The 17,054-nt window shown below is 41.7% G+C and overlaps 1 protein-coding gene across 2 annotated transcripts in view; it reads left to right on the plus strand.

Annotated features, from left to right (window-relative positions):
- FGD5 (FYVE, RhoGEF and PH domain containing 5) overlaps positions 1–17,054 on the plus strand; it is a 90,197-nt gene that overhangs the window by 67,653 nt on the left and 5,490 nt on the right. For both annotated transcript variants that reach the window (XM_050312707.1, XM_050312708.1), the window contains exons 13-18: positions 4,677–4,760; positions 6,360–6,439; positions 10,590–10,689; positions 12,833–12,970; positions 14,058–14,160; positions 16,139–16,269. In XM_050312707.1, the coding sequence (XP_050168664.1) occupies positions 4,677–4,760; positions 6,360–6,439; positions 10,590–10,689; positions 12,833–12,970; positions 14,058–14,160; positions 16,139–16,269 (636 nt within the window). The remainder of the gene's footprint in view (positions 1–4,676; positions 4,761–6,359; positions 6,440–10,589; positions 10,690–12,832; positions 12,971–14,057; positions 14,161–16,138; positions 16,270–17,054) is intronic.

The following is a 17,054-nucleotide window of genomic DNA, read 5'->3' on the forward strand; positions in this document are numbered from 1 at the left end:
TTGACAGGAAGATGAACATGAGCCAGAGTGTGCCCAGGTGGCCAAGAGGGCCAATGGCCTCCTGGCCTGGATCAGGAAGAGTGTGGCAGCAGGAGCAGGGAAGTGATTCTTGCCCTGGACTCAGCACTGGTGAGGCCACCCCTGGAGTGCTGTGTCCAGCTCTGGGCCCCTCAGTTCAGGAAGGATATTGAGGTGCTGGAGCAGGTGCAGAGAAGAACAACGAGGCTGGTGAAGGGACTCTCAAGTCCTATGAGGAGAGGTGAGGGAGCTGGGGTTGTTGAGCCTGGAGAAGAGGAGGCTCAGGGGGACCTCATCACTCTCTACAACTCCCTGAAAGGAGGTTGTAGCCAGGTGGGGGTTGGTCTCTTCTCCCAGGCAGCTATCAGTAAGACAAGAGGGCACGGTCTTAAGCTGTGCCAGGGAGGTTTAGGTTGGATATTAGGAAAAAATTTTTTACAGAGAGGGTAATCAGGCATTGGAATGGGCTGCCCAGGGAAGTGGTGGATTCTCCTCCCCAGAGGTTTTTAAGATGAGACTGGATGTGGCATCAGTGCCATGGTCTGGGAACCACAGCAGTGTTGGATCAAGGGTCAGACTTGATGATCTTGGAGGTCTTCTCCAACCTGGCTGATTCTATGATTCCATGAACATTGATGGACTGTAGCAACAGCAATAAATGTCAAAATCATAACTTTGCTGTGGCCAAGGGAAAATGGCTATGCCAGAATCTCCTGGAGTTGGTCTTAAGAAACAGTGTTCTAAGCACTACTGATGTCTACTGAGGACCACTACATCCCTACTGATCTCTCTTCTGGAACACTTGCCTTTGCTGGTATTACAAAAATATTTTGGAGCTGTGGCTAAAACTGAGACCAAATTCCAAGATGTTGTTACCTTTTTGTCTTCCAGTGTGTTAGTAACTTCCATCATAACATAGTGGTCACTTTCAAAAACCAAGAGACACATAAACCTGGCATCTTTCCTGATCCAACACACTAAAGTTGCAATCACTTCAGGCTTCCTGTATTGTATCTCCTGTCGGGGCAGGGCAAGGATAATTGCATCTTTGAAACCTATTGGCAAATATCTACCTTTGGGTTCAGTGACTTTTTTTACTCCAGTCTCCTCCACCATGAATGCTCCTCAGGTTGCAGAGCAATTCCCGGAATGGTGAATTTGCAGGAAAGTCACTGTAGAATATGGTAATTCTTGCATTAACACTGGAATGGCTTTGCATTATCTACTTTCACTGCTGTTATGCTATGATTTCTCTGTGGTGTCACCACCACTATGCCACTACCACTCCTGCATTGCTTAAAGGATTATTTAGCCTGTGGATACATCAAGACAACTATTGCATAGCTATGTGACCTTATTTTCATCTTGGCATATAGCATGTTTACTGCATCGGTTTTAAGTCCCTACCAACCACCACTGCTGAAACCTTTTTCTAACAGTCCAGGCTTGCATGAAAATATCCTTCCCTCTACCAGTGCATCTACCCTAACCCACAGTCTACGTGCTGTTTTGATTCTGATACCTGGAGACACTGTAGATGAAAAACCCATTCCAAAACTCCAAGACTAGAATAATCTCCTAAACACTGTCTCTTAAAACGCATGTTTATTTAAAGCCTTTATCTTGTTAAGACCATATCATAATCCTTTGAAGCCACTGGCAAAACTCAGGTTTATGTATTAATAAAGAACCCGAATTTTTCAGAATTGATGTTCTGATGCTTCACATGTCAGCTGCCACTCAAAAAGTTTACCAGAAGCTAGCATGTATAGGTGTTGTTTGGTTTAGCTTTGAAGAAATAGGTGAATTTACCTTAGCTATCCAAACCAGATTTTTAGATGAAGAGCATTTTCTGAAGTTCTTAGCAGTGAACTTACTCTGACTGAAGCTAAATTAAGACCAGGACCTGGAGACAATTTCAGTGCAAGAGTACACACTGAAGGATAACCCTGAGAATGTAACCTCAACGCATCACAGGAGATGAGTCCACCAAACTAAAGCTGTAAATAGAAAAAGCCTTAAATATTGGGTGCATGCCAGACTCCTACTCAGCCTGTGCTTTCGGGATGTGTTTTGGTAGTGTGTTCTGAATATATCTCCACCCATAAGGAGTATGTCTGTGCACAGCCCATACAGGCATGAGAGGGCAGAACACGCATTTAAGGGCTTTTGATGGATCTGTGTTTCTGCGGCTGTATGGTGTGTGTATCATAAGGTTAGCTGAGCTGTCTGTTTTGTGCAGGCTGATGGTATTGTTGAATCTGATGTTTCCTGGCAGGATGTTTGGTGAGTTTTGCTGTGCATCTGTTTCCTGAGTTCAGTCTCTGTTTACAAGGATGTTGGGGCCTCTGTGCAGCACAGTATGGGCAACTTTGCAACTCAGACACTGTCTCTTATCTCACCCTTCCAAGAATTTCTCTACAAAGGCTGCTTGTGTTGCAAGTGGGATGCAGGAAGCTGCTATCAAATGGGAGACTATTTAATGCTCTAGCTGGCAGGGCTGGGGTATAGGAGGCTTTGGAGTCAGAGCTTGGAAAACACAACTCCAGCACATATTCAGGCTGCTCCACTGACACTCAGGGTATGTTTAACTCAGATTTGAATAGAAGAACACAGGGTTCATAATGAACTAGCCTTTAAAACATTCAGAAAAACCAAACACGTGGTAGGAGCTTTTAGACGGAAAGTACATTACCTATGGATGCCAGCAGTTCAGCAGGGCATAAACTTGTTTGGATCAATAAATTTGGATACTATAGGTTAGAAAACTTGCAGTTACCTCTAGAGTTACTGGGTACTTGTCACAACAGAGGGAATTATAAAAAAAGTAGTAACAGAAAAAAAAGGGAACTAAAGAACATACGTATCCTTCTTTCTCTGTGTTGTCAACTGTTATTTGGGGGACCATGCGTGCATGAAGCAACGCAGAGTAAGAATATGTCCTCCAATATCAAATTCTGAGCAGTCTAGGGATCCCAATTATTCGAAAGTATTCTGGCAAACAGGAAATGGGTCTGAAGCCCAAAGACTTGTGGGAACTCCCGAGGATTTTGGTAGTCCATGTCTTCTATTGCAGATTCCTGAGAGGCTCCAGGATCAGCTTTTATCAAGTCCTCACTGCTTCAGGGAACAGCGTACAGTGTAAAGCAGGAGGATGCATGAAACCCCTGGTACTGATGCTAGTTCTGTCCATACCAATCATATGGTCACCACTCAGGTCTCTTATGTAGATGTGGCAAAGGAGACAGCAGCGAGTGCAAAGCCTTTATTTCGTCATGATTATGCTTGCTTCACAAGCTTTGAAATATTTGTCATAATTTCACTGTGTCAAGTTGTGGATTGTGGGATCTCTGAGTCACAGCCCACTGCTAAATACTTTGGTGGACTAAAACAGAAGGATGAAAAGAATTCCAATGGGCATTTATAAAGCAAAGTCATAATTAATGTTTAGTAAAATCTTGGGATATTAAGCAGAGCTGTCATGATAACAGTATGCACCACAGTGTCTTTCCTAATCAACAGTAATAAAAGAAAAAGCTGCTTTTTGAAGAAATATGTAAGTTTTACAATACATAAAATAAATGGAGTTTGCTGTTCAAGAAACCCCATCTCTCTTAGGATTTCACTTCCTCAGGCTTAGTGTCCAAGTGCTGCAGGGCTCCATCTTGGGCCCTGTGCTCTTCAACATCTTCATCAATGACTTGGACGCAGGACTGGAAGGGATAATAGCAAGTTTGCAAATTATACAAAACTGGGAGGAGCTGTTGAGTCCCTTGAAGGCAGGGAGGCCCTGCAGAGAGACCCTGACAGATCAGAGGGCTGGGAATCACCAACCATAGGAAGTTCAACAAGGGAAAGTACCGGATTTTACACCTGGGGATGGGGCAACGATCCAGATGGGCAGACTGGAGAATGAGAGGCTAGAAAGCAATGCCAGGAAAGGGCCCTGGGGGTCCTAGTGGGTGGCCAGTTGGCCATGAGTCAACAGTGCCCTGGCAGCCAGGAAGGCCAACCCTGTCCTGGGGGCATCAGGCCCAGCATCGCTGGCCGAGCCAGGAAGGGGATTGTCCCGCTCTACTCTGCCCTGGGGCGGCCTCACCCAATATTGGGGCAGTTTTGGTCACTGCAATATAAGAAAGATATTAAGCTCTTAGAGAGCATCCAAAGGAGGGCAAGAAAGATAGTGAAGGGCCTTATGGAGAAGCTGTAGGAGAAGCAGTTGAGGTCACTTGGTCTGTTCAGCCTGGAGAATAGGAGACTGAGGAGAGGCATCAGCAGGGTCTTCAGTTTCCTCACAAGGGGCAGTTAGTTGGTATTGCCAGGTAGTAAATGCAGAAGCTGCCTTCCCAACTTGAACATGTCATTGCCTTTAAAACAAGTAGCTCTTTCACCCATGCTGGATAAAAAAGAGCTGATTCTCTACTTGGTTAGCCATTAGCAACAGTCAAAAATGGTAAGAAATCAAAGTTCTGGATGCAGACTCCTCAGTTTTGTGGAAATGCAGGTCTTGATCTAAACTGTGTGGCTTGGGCCTGTCTTTAGTAACAGTCTCAGCAGTTCACCAAGTTACTGCTTGTTCTGGGTATCCCACTCAGGAGTAATGGGCAGGCCTACAAGCCATATTGCAAATTATTGATTTTGTCTTTCTTTTCATATAGATGAATGATGTTCTGCTGTACACATATCCCCAGAAGGATGGCAAATACCGACTGAAAAACACCTTAGCTGTGTCAGGCATGAAGGTAATGCCTCATCTGTATTATAGGCTGAAATTAAAGTTTTATAGTGAGCTGTTAGTGCTTTGCTGGTTTATGTCTCATATCCAGCAAGGGGAAAGAGGGAATGGACCTGTTATCAGGGGATTCCCTTGCCTCTTACAGGAGACAGAAGGAAGAGTAATATAAAACAAACATAAAAAGAGTCTGTACAAGTCTGTGACTTAGTATGACAACCTTATTCAGGCTGCATAAATAATACAAGCCAAAATCACAGTTACCATCTGATCATGAAACTGGAAACAGAAAAAATTTATTATCCCATTTTGTCCATTCCTCTCCTCATATCTCCAGCCAATGCATGATCATTCCCTTCAACATATTCACTAGAGCTAAGTCTGCCTGGTTTTAAACTCCTGCTACTCAAAAGTTGCACAAGCTTGGTTTTCATGTTCCTTTTAACTGTTGTAATCAAAAGCATTAAGGGTTCAAAAAGCAAGTAACCAACTTTACTTGCTTGGGAGAAAGGTGTATTGGGAGCGATTTCATGCAGTGATATGAACACAATCTCTTCTTCAAAAAATGTATACATTGCAGACACAACTTATCTATCCTTACACTTTACCTAAGCATCCATTGGCACCAGTACCTGTGCAACAGAAGATACTGGACTGGAGGGGTCTTTGCTTCTTACCGAGCCATCCTTGACACACCTCCTGTCAAGAACCTTCATAACTGTTCTGTAGCTAATATGCCAAGTTGCATTTATGTGAAAGAGAATTTGAAGTGACAAGCCAGGAGTCTGATGATCAAGAAAACAGACAAGATGAGAATTGCTAATTATTAATTCCAGTGGAATCACAGGGGAAACTTAAGGTATTGTGAAAAGGTGGGAGGCTGATCACCCCAAGGACCTGATAGTTTAAAACTAACTCAGGGATCCCATCTGGTGTAAGAATTGCCAAAACATTCTACCATTAAGTGAAAAGGAGTTGCAGAGCAGGTACTTGTTGAGGTATATTTGAAACACTGAGTCACTGGCATAATGATGCTTCTTAATACAAGTGTATGAAATCATGAAGCTATGTTTCTCCTCTATGACTTCTGCTATTAGCAGGCAACTAATACACTAGATGGCAAGGAAAAGATTTTAGATGAGCTGTAGCTTTTAAGTTTGTTGGGTTCTTGTGCTCCTAAAGAGCCTTGCTGCAGACAGGCATTCACTGAACTGAAGTGGTTCACTGTATAATGTCTGCATGTCAGAAAGAGATTTCTGTTCATTACAAGCATAGATATAACTTTTTCCAAAATGCTCTGACACTTGCTAGACTAAACATCTCCTAAGCTTGTCAAATTAAAACTGAACCCCGATAGATACTTTATCCTTATCTTTATAGGCTGGATTAAATTATTTCTTTCCTTTAGCACCAATTGAAATAGAGAGCATTCCTCATTACACCAGCAATACAGAAAACAAAAAACCCCTACCTGCTCACCTCTTTACACTGAAATATGACAAAGATGGCTTAGACATCATAGATCTGTATGCATTGAGATTTGTATGGTGTACTGGTTATAGACAGTTTAACTCATGTCCACACTCGTGTTCACGGCATTTGTTTCTAGGTCAGTCGCTCAATGACAGAAAAAGCCCAAAACGTCCTGAAGATTGAATATGATGAACGTTGCCTGACCCTGTCAGCAAGGTATTGTTCCCAAACAGCCATGGCAGAGGGTGTTACATTCTAGAGCTGTATCTCTAGATTAGTCCAACCAATACCCAAGACTGAAATGGTGTCTTATTCTTTTTTAACTCAGTATCGATCTGCTATTGTGACAGACAATGGCTGAGTACTTGATTACACAACCAACAGTCATTATAAATGTGAGGCTTGTAAACTGTAACTGTAATTCAATTAATGTACTCAGTAAAGATTAGAAGTTGGGTCTCGATAACATCTTACAGAGAAAGGAAAGAGAAGAACGTTTGTTACTAAGAAACCTGAGTACTTTCCATTATCTTTCACACACTTTCCCTGTGACACTAAGAGTATGTTATACCTCCCTCTTACAGGTTCCCTTGTTACCTCATACCATACCTCACTGGGGCTGCAAAAATAGTAATTAGGTAATACCATGCAACAGATATAAAAGCATTTAATAGTGCCTAAATGACAAAGCCAGAATTAAACCTTACTGGCAAGCTCATGATTTTTCTAATAAAAGAAATTTCCCTAATGAATTTGTGTACTGCTAGTACTGATTGCAACTGGGAGTTGAGATCTCTGTCCTGGGATTACAAGCCAGAAAGAGATTATAGGTCAGCTTCTGATTAGTGTTTTTCATGCTTCTAGCCCAAAACTATCCTGCAAATTTACCTACAGCTATAGCAGAAAGGTGGCTGGCTTGATTTCCATATGTAGTTTATTACAAAAGACATAGCACACTAGCAGCGGTATTAAGTCTTCCAAATGACAAGGTCTTCAGTGCTTTTAAGCACTGATTTTCCCACAGTCTCCAACTACAGAATGCTTGGAAACACAGCAGACTTACTTAATTACACAGTGCAACAAAAAGACAGGGAGGGCACTTTCTTACTCAGAATCAGAATTTGGAACTCTCATCCTTCCCAGAGCACTTACAATCTGTGGGCCATGCTCAGCTATCTGTCAAAGCCTTTTGGTCCATTTCCTTTTAGAACCATAACCATATCTGAGATTATCTTAGACCTGTACACTCATCACAATCCTCAAAATATACACACAGTAATTTTGAGTTACCTGCCAGTTATAAAAGCAGGATGTGTACAGTTCTTCTGTACTGCAGAGGGGAAATAACTTCTGTACATCCCCTTTAGCCAGGACAACTAAAGTTGGCATCCCTAGTGAGCAGCTTGGGACACTTTGCTTGCATTGTTAGCATGTTTCTTTGCCTTTTGTACTCATATCAAGTCCATGCTTAGTTAGCCTAAACAAAGCATGTGAGGCCACTATGAGCTATGTTTATTTGGTAGTAGATAGGACCAGGGCCTGAGACTAAGGTTGCCCTTCTGATAACAGCCATATGGAAACTGGGACAGATTCCTTTTCCCTTCCTTGTGCTGCTCTTTCTGGGACTGGTCTACCAAAAGTCACACAAAACATTTTTTTCCTCTCCCTTTGTGTACTGGCTGGCAGAGCTGAGACACCCGTGGGTCAGCATGCCCTCCTAACCCCATTGCACAACATCTTTGACCTGCCACACTCACAAAAAAGCACCAAAGGCAGAAATGTAGCAGAAAGCTTTAAGCATCCCTAAAGACTGTGTATTTTACTGCTCACACCAAGATGCTGCAAGTCTGCACTGAAAACAACTTGGTAACAACCACAGCACCAGCCTCAATGCTTTTATACTGGTATGAGACAAGGTGAATGCACTGAGGAATTACAGCATGAGCACCAAGGACTAAAGGCAGTAGACTAAGGATGACCAAAGCTCAGAAGTCAGCCATGGTTACAAATGGCACTGTAAAGTCTTTCTACTTTCTGCTGAAAATATCTTGTTCACCTGAAGGGACATGTTATTGGTTTGCAGGGAACTGCTAACAGATCTGAGCACAGCACCTTTTTGGAGAAGGCTTATATCTTCATTTGCATTTCAAAAATATTCTTGGACACAGGGATAACCACATGCTGCTCATATAAAATACCAGGGCACTAGGAGAAAGCAGTCAGTGTTACCTCCTCAAAGGCTAATTCAGAGTCACAGTGGTAGCACTGCGACAAAATCCCATCTCAGTCCAATTTCTGTGTTCTGTGGATGTCCTCTATTGCAGTGACAATTTGACCCTATTTGTTTAATGAAGAATATATTAGCCAACATAGATAACTGATAGCTCAGCAAAAAAAAAATGCATCCCAAAAAGTCCACAAGGACCAAATGTAGCAATGGTGAATCACAGGCTGAGCTTCTCTGAGCCTCAGAGGTTCAGCAAAAATTCCTCTGAGCCTTCAAGCAACCAGTCAAATAGCTAACTTGGAACAGGCCAGTGCCAGTTGACATAATTTATCTTACTCATCAGCAGATGGGTGTTATTCCCACATGTAGTCGCTAATAACCTGCAGTTACTGCCTAGAGATGTTTAATGGAGTAGAGAAGAGGTAAAGGGGCCAATTAGATATGAGGCTTTTAATAGTAGGCTGCCCCTCTTACCTGTCTTTCCCAATGGGGCTTTCATTTACATCACTATATGGGCCATGGTTTCCTTTGTTTTTTGGTTGTTTTTTGGTTTAATCATATCTTAATTCTCAAGTGAAGAGAATTTCCAAGAAAGAATTAGCAAGAGAAAGGTTTAAGCCAGGACTCCTGGCTGTGAACTTGATCTGTCTGGAAGATACATACATCTTCATATTTCTTAGAAAGTGTAATTTGACGGGTAGTAATTTTGGTAGTAATAAGGAATGACTAGGCTAGATGAAGCCAGGCTGGATGGAGCTCTGAGTAGCATGGTCTAGTGGAAGGTGTCCCTGCCCATGTCAGGGATTTGGAACACAATGATCTTTAAGGTTGCTTCCAACCCAAACCATTCTGTGATTCTATGACTAGTAGTGTGTGTCTCGACAGAGGTGATCTCCTGTAACATAGCCCCTTGGCTTCCAGAGGTTAGCTTATATGTAATACATGCACTAGCTCTGAGTTTCTGCTCTAGGCTTGGTAAATTTTGCAGAGGCTGATGTTTTTGAGACAAGGGCTTATGCTTATGGTGCAGAGGGATGCCAAGTCAAAGATCATCAAGACAATCTGGCACTCCCTCTCTCTTTGTGCCTTTTGTTTTAAGACCACAAAACACAAATTGTTCTCAGACATCTTGTTTGGTGCTCTTCATGAGGACGGTGTGAGGAAATCACAGCTGAACAGCAGCTGGCAATGATGCCACTACTAGATTTTACAACAAAGTCTAGTGGGTAGCTTTAATGTGAGTGGCTGGTATGATCTGGGGAAGAGAGACCACACTGAGTTATTTTCCCTCCTGCGACTGAGGCTAGAAACCGCTAGAACTGTGCAGAGTTTCAGATGGGCAGGAAGCGCATAGTTTGAAGTCACAGCAGAAAAACCAGCTAACACAAGCAGGATACCTCATGGCTGTAACAGAGTGAATGCATCTGGGAAGGAACAGGCACTAAGAGCCCTTTTGCTTTTTTTGGGATAGCTGGACTGGAAGGGAAATGAAAAGTGTTCGCTTGTTTGCCTTGTGCAAAGGAGGCATCTAGGGGCCAGTCTGGAGAACTACTGGCCTCCATGTGTACCTGCAACTATAGGGAATGCAAAACTTCCTTCCCAAATTGCTCTCTTGGCCTCTTGCCAGGAGACTGGAGGTTGTCTGTGATGGACCTAGAGGAAAATGAAAGCATTCACATCTGCACTGTTGGTGACAGGCTTCTGCATTTCCCAATATGCAGATCATCTGAGCATCCCTCTATAGAGATGAGCAATAAACACACTTACCTTGAGCAACCCATGCCAGTGCTACATGCAGTACAGTGCCTAAAAGCTAGAGCAGACAGGACAAAAAGAGACAATTCATATTGTCCTCTGTGATCTAGGATTGAGCAGCTTACAGCAAAATCAGAGACTACTTTGAAAAATTTTCCGGACATTAGTTCCTTTTCAGTCACAGTCCTAACCATGGAACTACACTACTCATTGTGCTGAATATGTTTTCAACAGTCAATTTTGGTCCTGGTCAAAAAACTGTTGGTTCAGTGCAATAGTGCAAGAAAGCAAACATTCATAAAGTAAAGCTTTTCTCCTCTGACCAGCGTGTTTCAGTCCCTGCTGTGCATGGCATTGACTGCTCTGTTGTGTTTCATTCCACAGCTCTTGCTCAGAAAGGGATGACTGGTACAGCTGCATCAGCAGACACATCCCAGATGACTACAAAGCTCACAACACTTCGACTTTCCACAGCAGTGTGGAGGTAAAAGGAGGCCAAGTCTTTCAGTGCTTGAAAAGGGAAGGAGAGAAAGAGAGAGAGGAAAGAAGGAGGGTTATAAAATTCAGAATTCCTAGTAGCCAGATACTCCGTTTTCTTTTAAACCAGTATGCCAAGCTTGAGCAATGAAACTCATCACGGCTTGTAGGCCACCTCTGAAATGTTAATCACACTCTATACTCTGTGGCCTTTGCTTAGTTCTTCTGAAGGAAGATTATATTGTCTGAAGGACAAACCAGTAACTATGTGGATTAATTAAACATAGCTACAAACTTTATAGATGTAACAAACCCAAAATTACCCCTAGTTACACTAATGTTATACACACAATAAAGTAACTGCCAGTGCAAACCCCAGTAGCAATTTTGCAATTGTACCAGCGCAATTTTGTATATTATTATCTCATTATTTTCAGTTGTACTACTCTCAGGTAAAAAGGCAAAGAATGCATCTGATAAAAAGTAAAAATGTTATTTTAGCTTATGTAGAACACCAATTTTACTAAATAAGAAAGAGTGCTGGTGAGGCCACATCTGGAGTGCTGTGCCCAGTGCTGGGCTCCTCAGTATGACACATGGAAATGCTGGAAAGCCCAACAAAGGGCAACAAAAATAATAAGGGACTGGAGCATCTCTCCTGTGAGGAAAGGCTGAGAATGCTGGGACTGTTCAACCTGGAGAAGGCTCAGGGAGGACCTCATCTATGTCTACAAGTAGCTGGAGGGTACAAAGAAGATGGAGCCAGGCTCTTCTCAGGGGTGCCCAGTGACAGGACCAGAGGCAGTGGCCACAGACTGAAACACAGGAGGTTTCCTCAAACAGCAGCAAACACTTTTTCACTCTGAGGGTGACCAAGCACTGGCACAGGTTGCCCAGGGAGGTTGTGGAGTCTCCATCCTTGGGAATGTTCAAAGGACACCTGGACACAGTCCTTGCCAACTGCTGCTATATAACCTTACCTGAGCAGAGTGGGTGGACCAGATGACCTTCAGAGGTCCCTTCCAACCTCAACCAGTTTGTGATTAAACTTAAAATTTTTTAAGACCTCAGAAAGTAAAAAATTAATTCAAAACCAAAACAGGATTTTTTTCCTGGCCTGTATCTAATCTAATTTCAAATATTTAACAAGAAAAAAAATAGAAATTAGTCAGTATAACAATCTAAACCAAATCCTTTTTCAACAAATGAAAAAGTAATTTCTTTCCAGCTCTGCTTCTGATGTAAACCTGAATGTGCACATAAAGAAAATTTGGAGGAATTTGATTTGTCTGTCTTTAGATCCTATTTGTCTGCAGAAGTCTAATTTCCACATAGGACACCTTCCTAACAAACAGTCCTTCAAAAGCACAAGAGTTTGTGCTATTTGTTCCAAATGCTGAGCAGCTGTGAACTGACAGTGGGGGACCCCCTAATATTTTGGTGCTGAACCTGAAGTAACATAGCTTCTCAGCACAGTTTATTAGATTGGGTTCAGCTGCACAGGGACCATGGCTCCCTGGGCTTGAGCAAAGGCACCTGAACAATACTGCGACGCAGTGCATTCCACTGTAATTGGGAAAAATGAATACATTTTTCTAAAGCTCCTTACATATATTCAGATCAGCCATGGAAAGCATGGATCAGATTTGGAGTAGGAGTAGGGGAGGGTAAATTCGTCTTTGGGTTTTGAGTTTTCTTTACTCTCTTGCATCATCACAGAACTGTCCCAAAGTGTAATGACATAAAAAGCTCAGGTACTTTTTTGATTGAAAGCTATAGAACTTTTTATGGATATTATTTCAAAAGCTTCTAATAAAAAGACAGCTTTGACTCATGTTCTTACCTGCACTTTTCATATGCAGTTAATCAGACACTTGTCTGGCATGGAAGAGTATCAGGGTCTCACCAAAAATAGATTTGCATGGATTTTACTTGTTGTGACTCTGGCTTTAAGAGCATCATGTACTAATCTTTCAGTGCTGAAGCAGTTGTATGTCACTTAAAAGTGCATTAAGAATGAGGAAATTTGGGGATCTTAATAGGAGAAAGTAGATTGAAATGAGAGGAGAATTGTATGTGATAGACCAGGGCTGAGTGAGTGCACTTTGAAAGTGCAGATGCTTTTTCATTTATTTTTGTTTGATTTTAAGCTAAGGGAAAGGCTTGGAATACCCTTGGGAGAGAGGCCTCCTACTTTGGTACCTGTGTCCCATGTCATGATGTGCATGAACTGTGGCTGTGACTTTACCCTCACTTTGAGGCGACATCACTGCCATGCCTGTGGGAAGGTAAGAGCTGTACAAGCTTCTGGGGGGCTTTATTTGCACCTCTGGGATGCCAGCTGCTACTGCTGTAACTTCTCCAAATTTGTAGTAACATCAAGACTTGAATTTGACTTCTCACAGAACCTGTGAGTGCTTTGCTAAATTAGCTAATTAGGTCCTAATGTCGCTAGAAGAAACAACAGTAACCTTGCCTTAAGGGGTAAAACGGCCTCCCGAAGGTGGGTAGTTAAAGGCTGAAAGGATAATTATTGCTGGGTGCAGCCATTATATCTGATACATAGCTAGCTCTGGAGACAATGAAACAATACACTAAAAATACAGGCTCTATACGGAGCAGTAGCACATGTACTCCATGACCTGTCCCTAATAACATCTGGTAAAATTATCTTCCAAGAAAAGTGAAGAAATTCAGCAGTAGATCATGGTTTGGTCAGTGACCAAAGGGAAAGTTTCTTCTGTGCTCCATTGAAGAGCTGTTGCCTTTTGCCCTAAAGCTGAGGGGATCCATAAGCTTTCTTGGGTTTGTCCCTTTATTCCTGACTCTAGAGATTCGTTTATAAACATAAACCTGCAGTCGTGCTTTAAACCATGACTGTCTTTTAATCTGATGTTTTTTCTAAATTGTAATAAAACTACCAGTGATTTTTGCTAGTATAAAAAAACCCCATTTACATAATCTTTTTTCTAATTCCATAAAGCAAATCAGTCTGTACTTACACAGGGATTGCAGGAACATGCAAGCTTGCTTAAGAAAACACTGCTACTAACAAAGCTATGAAAACAAAAATAATTTTAAAGGTGTCATTCTGCAATTCACTACTAGGGAAGGTATAAATTCATGAGGAGAAGGACACAGCAACGGTGTGCAACTAAATACAGTGTTCAGTTCTGCTTGGCTTACAACAGTGCAAACCTACAGTACTCGTATTTTAGTCAGCAGACTTTCCCTAGCTGGCACAGTTTTTTAGGAGAGAACCATGTCTGGTCCACTATCCATCTTCCCCTCCCAGCAAGCTCAGGGGATTTTTTTTGTATGTGCATATCTATAAATAGAAATTATATTTATGTGCATCTCTTCTTGATGGAACAGATTGTATGTCGAAATTGTTCAAGAAACAAGTACCCTATGAAGTACCTTAAAGATCAAGCAGCCAAAGTCTGTGATAGCTGCTACGTGGAACTTAATAAAAGAGGTAGGATTTTTTCATTCTTGTCAAAACTGACAAATCAATTTCCTTCCTGTATGATGAGGAGGCTTTAGGACCTCCCTACTATGTTGTATTTTGTTAAATATGCCTCAAGCTTGAGGCATGTGTATTGAGGTTTCGGGAGAGTCAGGCTTTATAGCAGCTGAAACTGTTTAGAAAGCCATAAAACCAAGTTTAGCAAACTGTTTTTTCAAATGGAAAGAGGGGACATTTAGGTTAGATATACAGAAGAAGCTCTTCCTGTGAGGGTGGTGAGGTCCTGGCACAGGTTGCCCAGAAAAGCTGTGGCTGCCACATCCCTGGCAGTATTCAAGACCAGGTTGGATGAGGCTTGGAGCAACCTGGATAGTGGAAGGTGTCCCTGCCCATGGCAGGGACTGGAATGAGATGAGTTTTAAGGTCCTTTCTAACCCAAATCTTCTATGATTCTAAGCCAGGTTCTCTGAGGGCTTCCCTGACCTTTTTAATAAACCAGAATAATGGTAAAAAGTATGTCGTGTGAGGAGCAACTGAGAACTCTGGGTTTGTCTCCTCTGGAGATAAGGAAGCTGAGGGATGATCTCATTGCTCTCTGCAGCTTCCTGAGGAGGAGACGTGGAGACAGTGGTGCTGATCTCTTCTCCATGTGATGCAGTGACAAGACACATGAGAATTGTTCAAAGCTTCATCAGGGGAGGTTGACTTGACATGAGGAAACCTTTCTTTTCCCAGAGGGTGGCCAAACATTGGAACAGGCTTTCTAGAGAGGTGGTCAATTCCCTATGCCTCTCAGTGTTTAAGGGACATTTGGACAATGCCCTTAATAACACAGTTTGACTTTTGAGCAGCCCTGAATTGGTCAGGCAGTTGAACTAGATGATTGTTGTAGGTTCCTTCTAATGAACTATTTTATTCTGTGACGTAATTATAGGTGATAACTCTTCCCTGTCATTTCTAATTAATTATCCATTAAAGTAAAACAATGGCTTTGTGGTTCTTCACTGTCCTCATCCATGTTGTAGCTTTTACAAAAAGAAATCCTGAGATAAAGTGCAGAGTTGCTAAGAGCTTTTCTACATAGGGAGTTATTCTGGTTACAGATGAAAGCATAAATTCATAAATTCATACTGCCTATCTAGAATTGTATTATTAGCCTACTATGTAAGTCTCTTTTCTGATTTAAATAGACATCCAAATCAAAGACAAAAGGGGGAGAGGAGTTACAAATATATGAACAGAGAGTGAACAGGACATAATTTTCTTGTACTACTATTCATATAAACAATCTCTAAAAATAAGCATATTATATTGCCAAGAATAAAAAGGTGTGGACAAATGAAGTTTAGGTTTTTGACTGAAGAAATTCACACTAGCCAAGCAAACACATGAACAGATGCTGTCAAAACAGCCAAAAAAAAGCATCTCCAAGCAACTCTGTGTCCAAGAAGTGGGACTTCAGACTTGCGCTAAAACAATGCTATCTTTTACTAAGAGCTTTCAAATAATGTGTGTTGCCAGAAGTGGAATCATGAAGATGTGAACTCAGACAAGCGGGGTTAATGGAGATTTTCAGAGCCAGAAGAATTGTCTCCCATGCAGAATTCAAAGAAAATAGTTTATACAGGAAGAATGTCTCATTAGTGAATCTATCCTGCAAAGGTGTTATAGAACATGGAGGAGAAGATGTAAAAGCCATTTGCTTAATGCTCATTTTAAATGACAAGAAAACAAGCTGTGCTTTGTCAGCTTTCTTGCAGGCTTCTTTCAAGCTACTGTAGGTTATTAAAAAAGGGTGCTATGGAATCCACTGATCAGACTTAAAGAGTTGATTTGAAAGAAAGGCTAAAATAAAAACTAGGTGAGAAGGAGGCATTGCATTTTCCTTAGTCATTTACATTAGCGTATTGTGTGTCTCTTACACAGCCTGATATGTATCAACTCATCCATTTCTCCCGTCCCCTTCTAATTTTTTTTAATCTTGCAGCGCGGCCACTAAGCATGAACTTCCCTACAACTTCATCCAGGTGTTCAAGCAGTGCCTTCTCCTCTGTTTTCCACAATATTCATTATTCATCTTTTAAGAAACAGAAGAAGATCCCTTCAGCTCTCATGGAGGTAGGACCAAGCTGCCTAAGAAAGGCAAGAGACTCTAGGAAACTGTGTGCTCATACTTCAGCAGCTATGTTTATACAGTGTACAGTGGGCTCAGCACATGCCTTGGTTTACTTTCATCATGCAATTATTTTTTTGTTTTTCACAGTAGTGTTTAAAATACAAAAATATTCTGACCTCTGGAGATACCACAGAAGTGTCTTGAGACCGCTGAGAAACCCAGTTAGAGTATGATACTTTAATTTGCTCATCAGCCTGTGAAGTCTTGAAAAAAAACCTAAAAACACCTTCAAGGTACTAGATAGAACAGAGCAGATCATAGACATTGACAATCTTACCAATGTAAACAGAATTCCCACCAATTTCAATGGGGCCATGATTTCTAAAGCTGTATTAGTTTTCTTTACAGGAACAAGGTACCAATCATTTTGATGTATTCTAGGTAGCTAACCTGCCCATTGAACAAACCTCAAGAGATTTGTTTCTGAAACTGTGCCAGAGATACAACCATACAATACAAACACACAAATATAATACTGAAAGAGCCAGCAGGCAGAATTTAAACCTCATGAGGGGAAAAAGCATCACCTTTCTCTCCACATGAAGGCAATACATGTTTATTAACATGAACTGTCTCACAATAGCATTACTCCAGGTCTTGGAACATTTCTGTTCTGCTGCAAAACACTGCTATATAAAATGCTCAGTTTTCCCTTCTGTCAGTGCTACAAAAGCTGGTTTTGAATCTCTGCTCTTTGTTTGTAAATCCAGTACTGTTTACTGCTGTA

The sequence above is a fragment of the Myiozetetes cayanensis genome, unplaced genomic scaffold, assembly GCF_022539395.1.
Source record: "Myiozetetes cayanensis isolate MyiCay16 unplaced genomic scaffold, myiCay2020 scf18, whole genome shotgun sequence".
Taxonomy (NCBI): domain Eukaryota; kingdom Metazoa; phylum Chordata; class Aves; order Passeriformes; family Tyrannidae; genus Myiozetetes; species Myiozetetes cayanensis.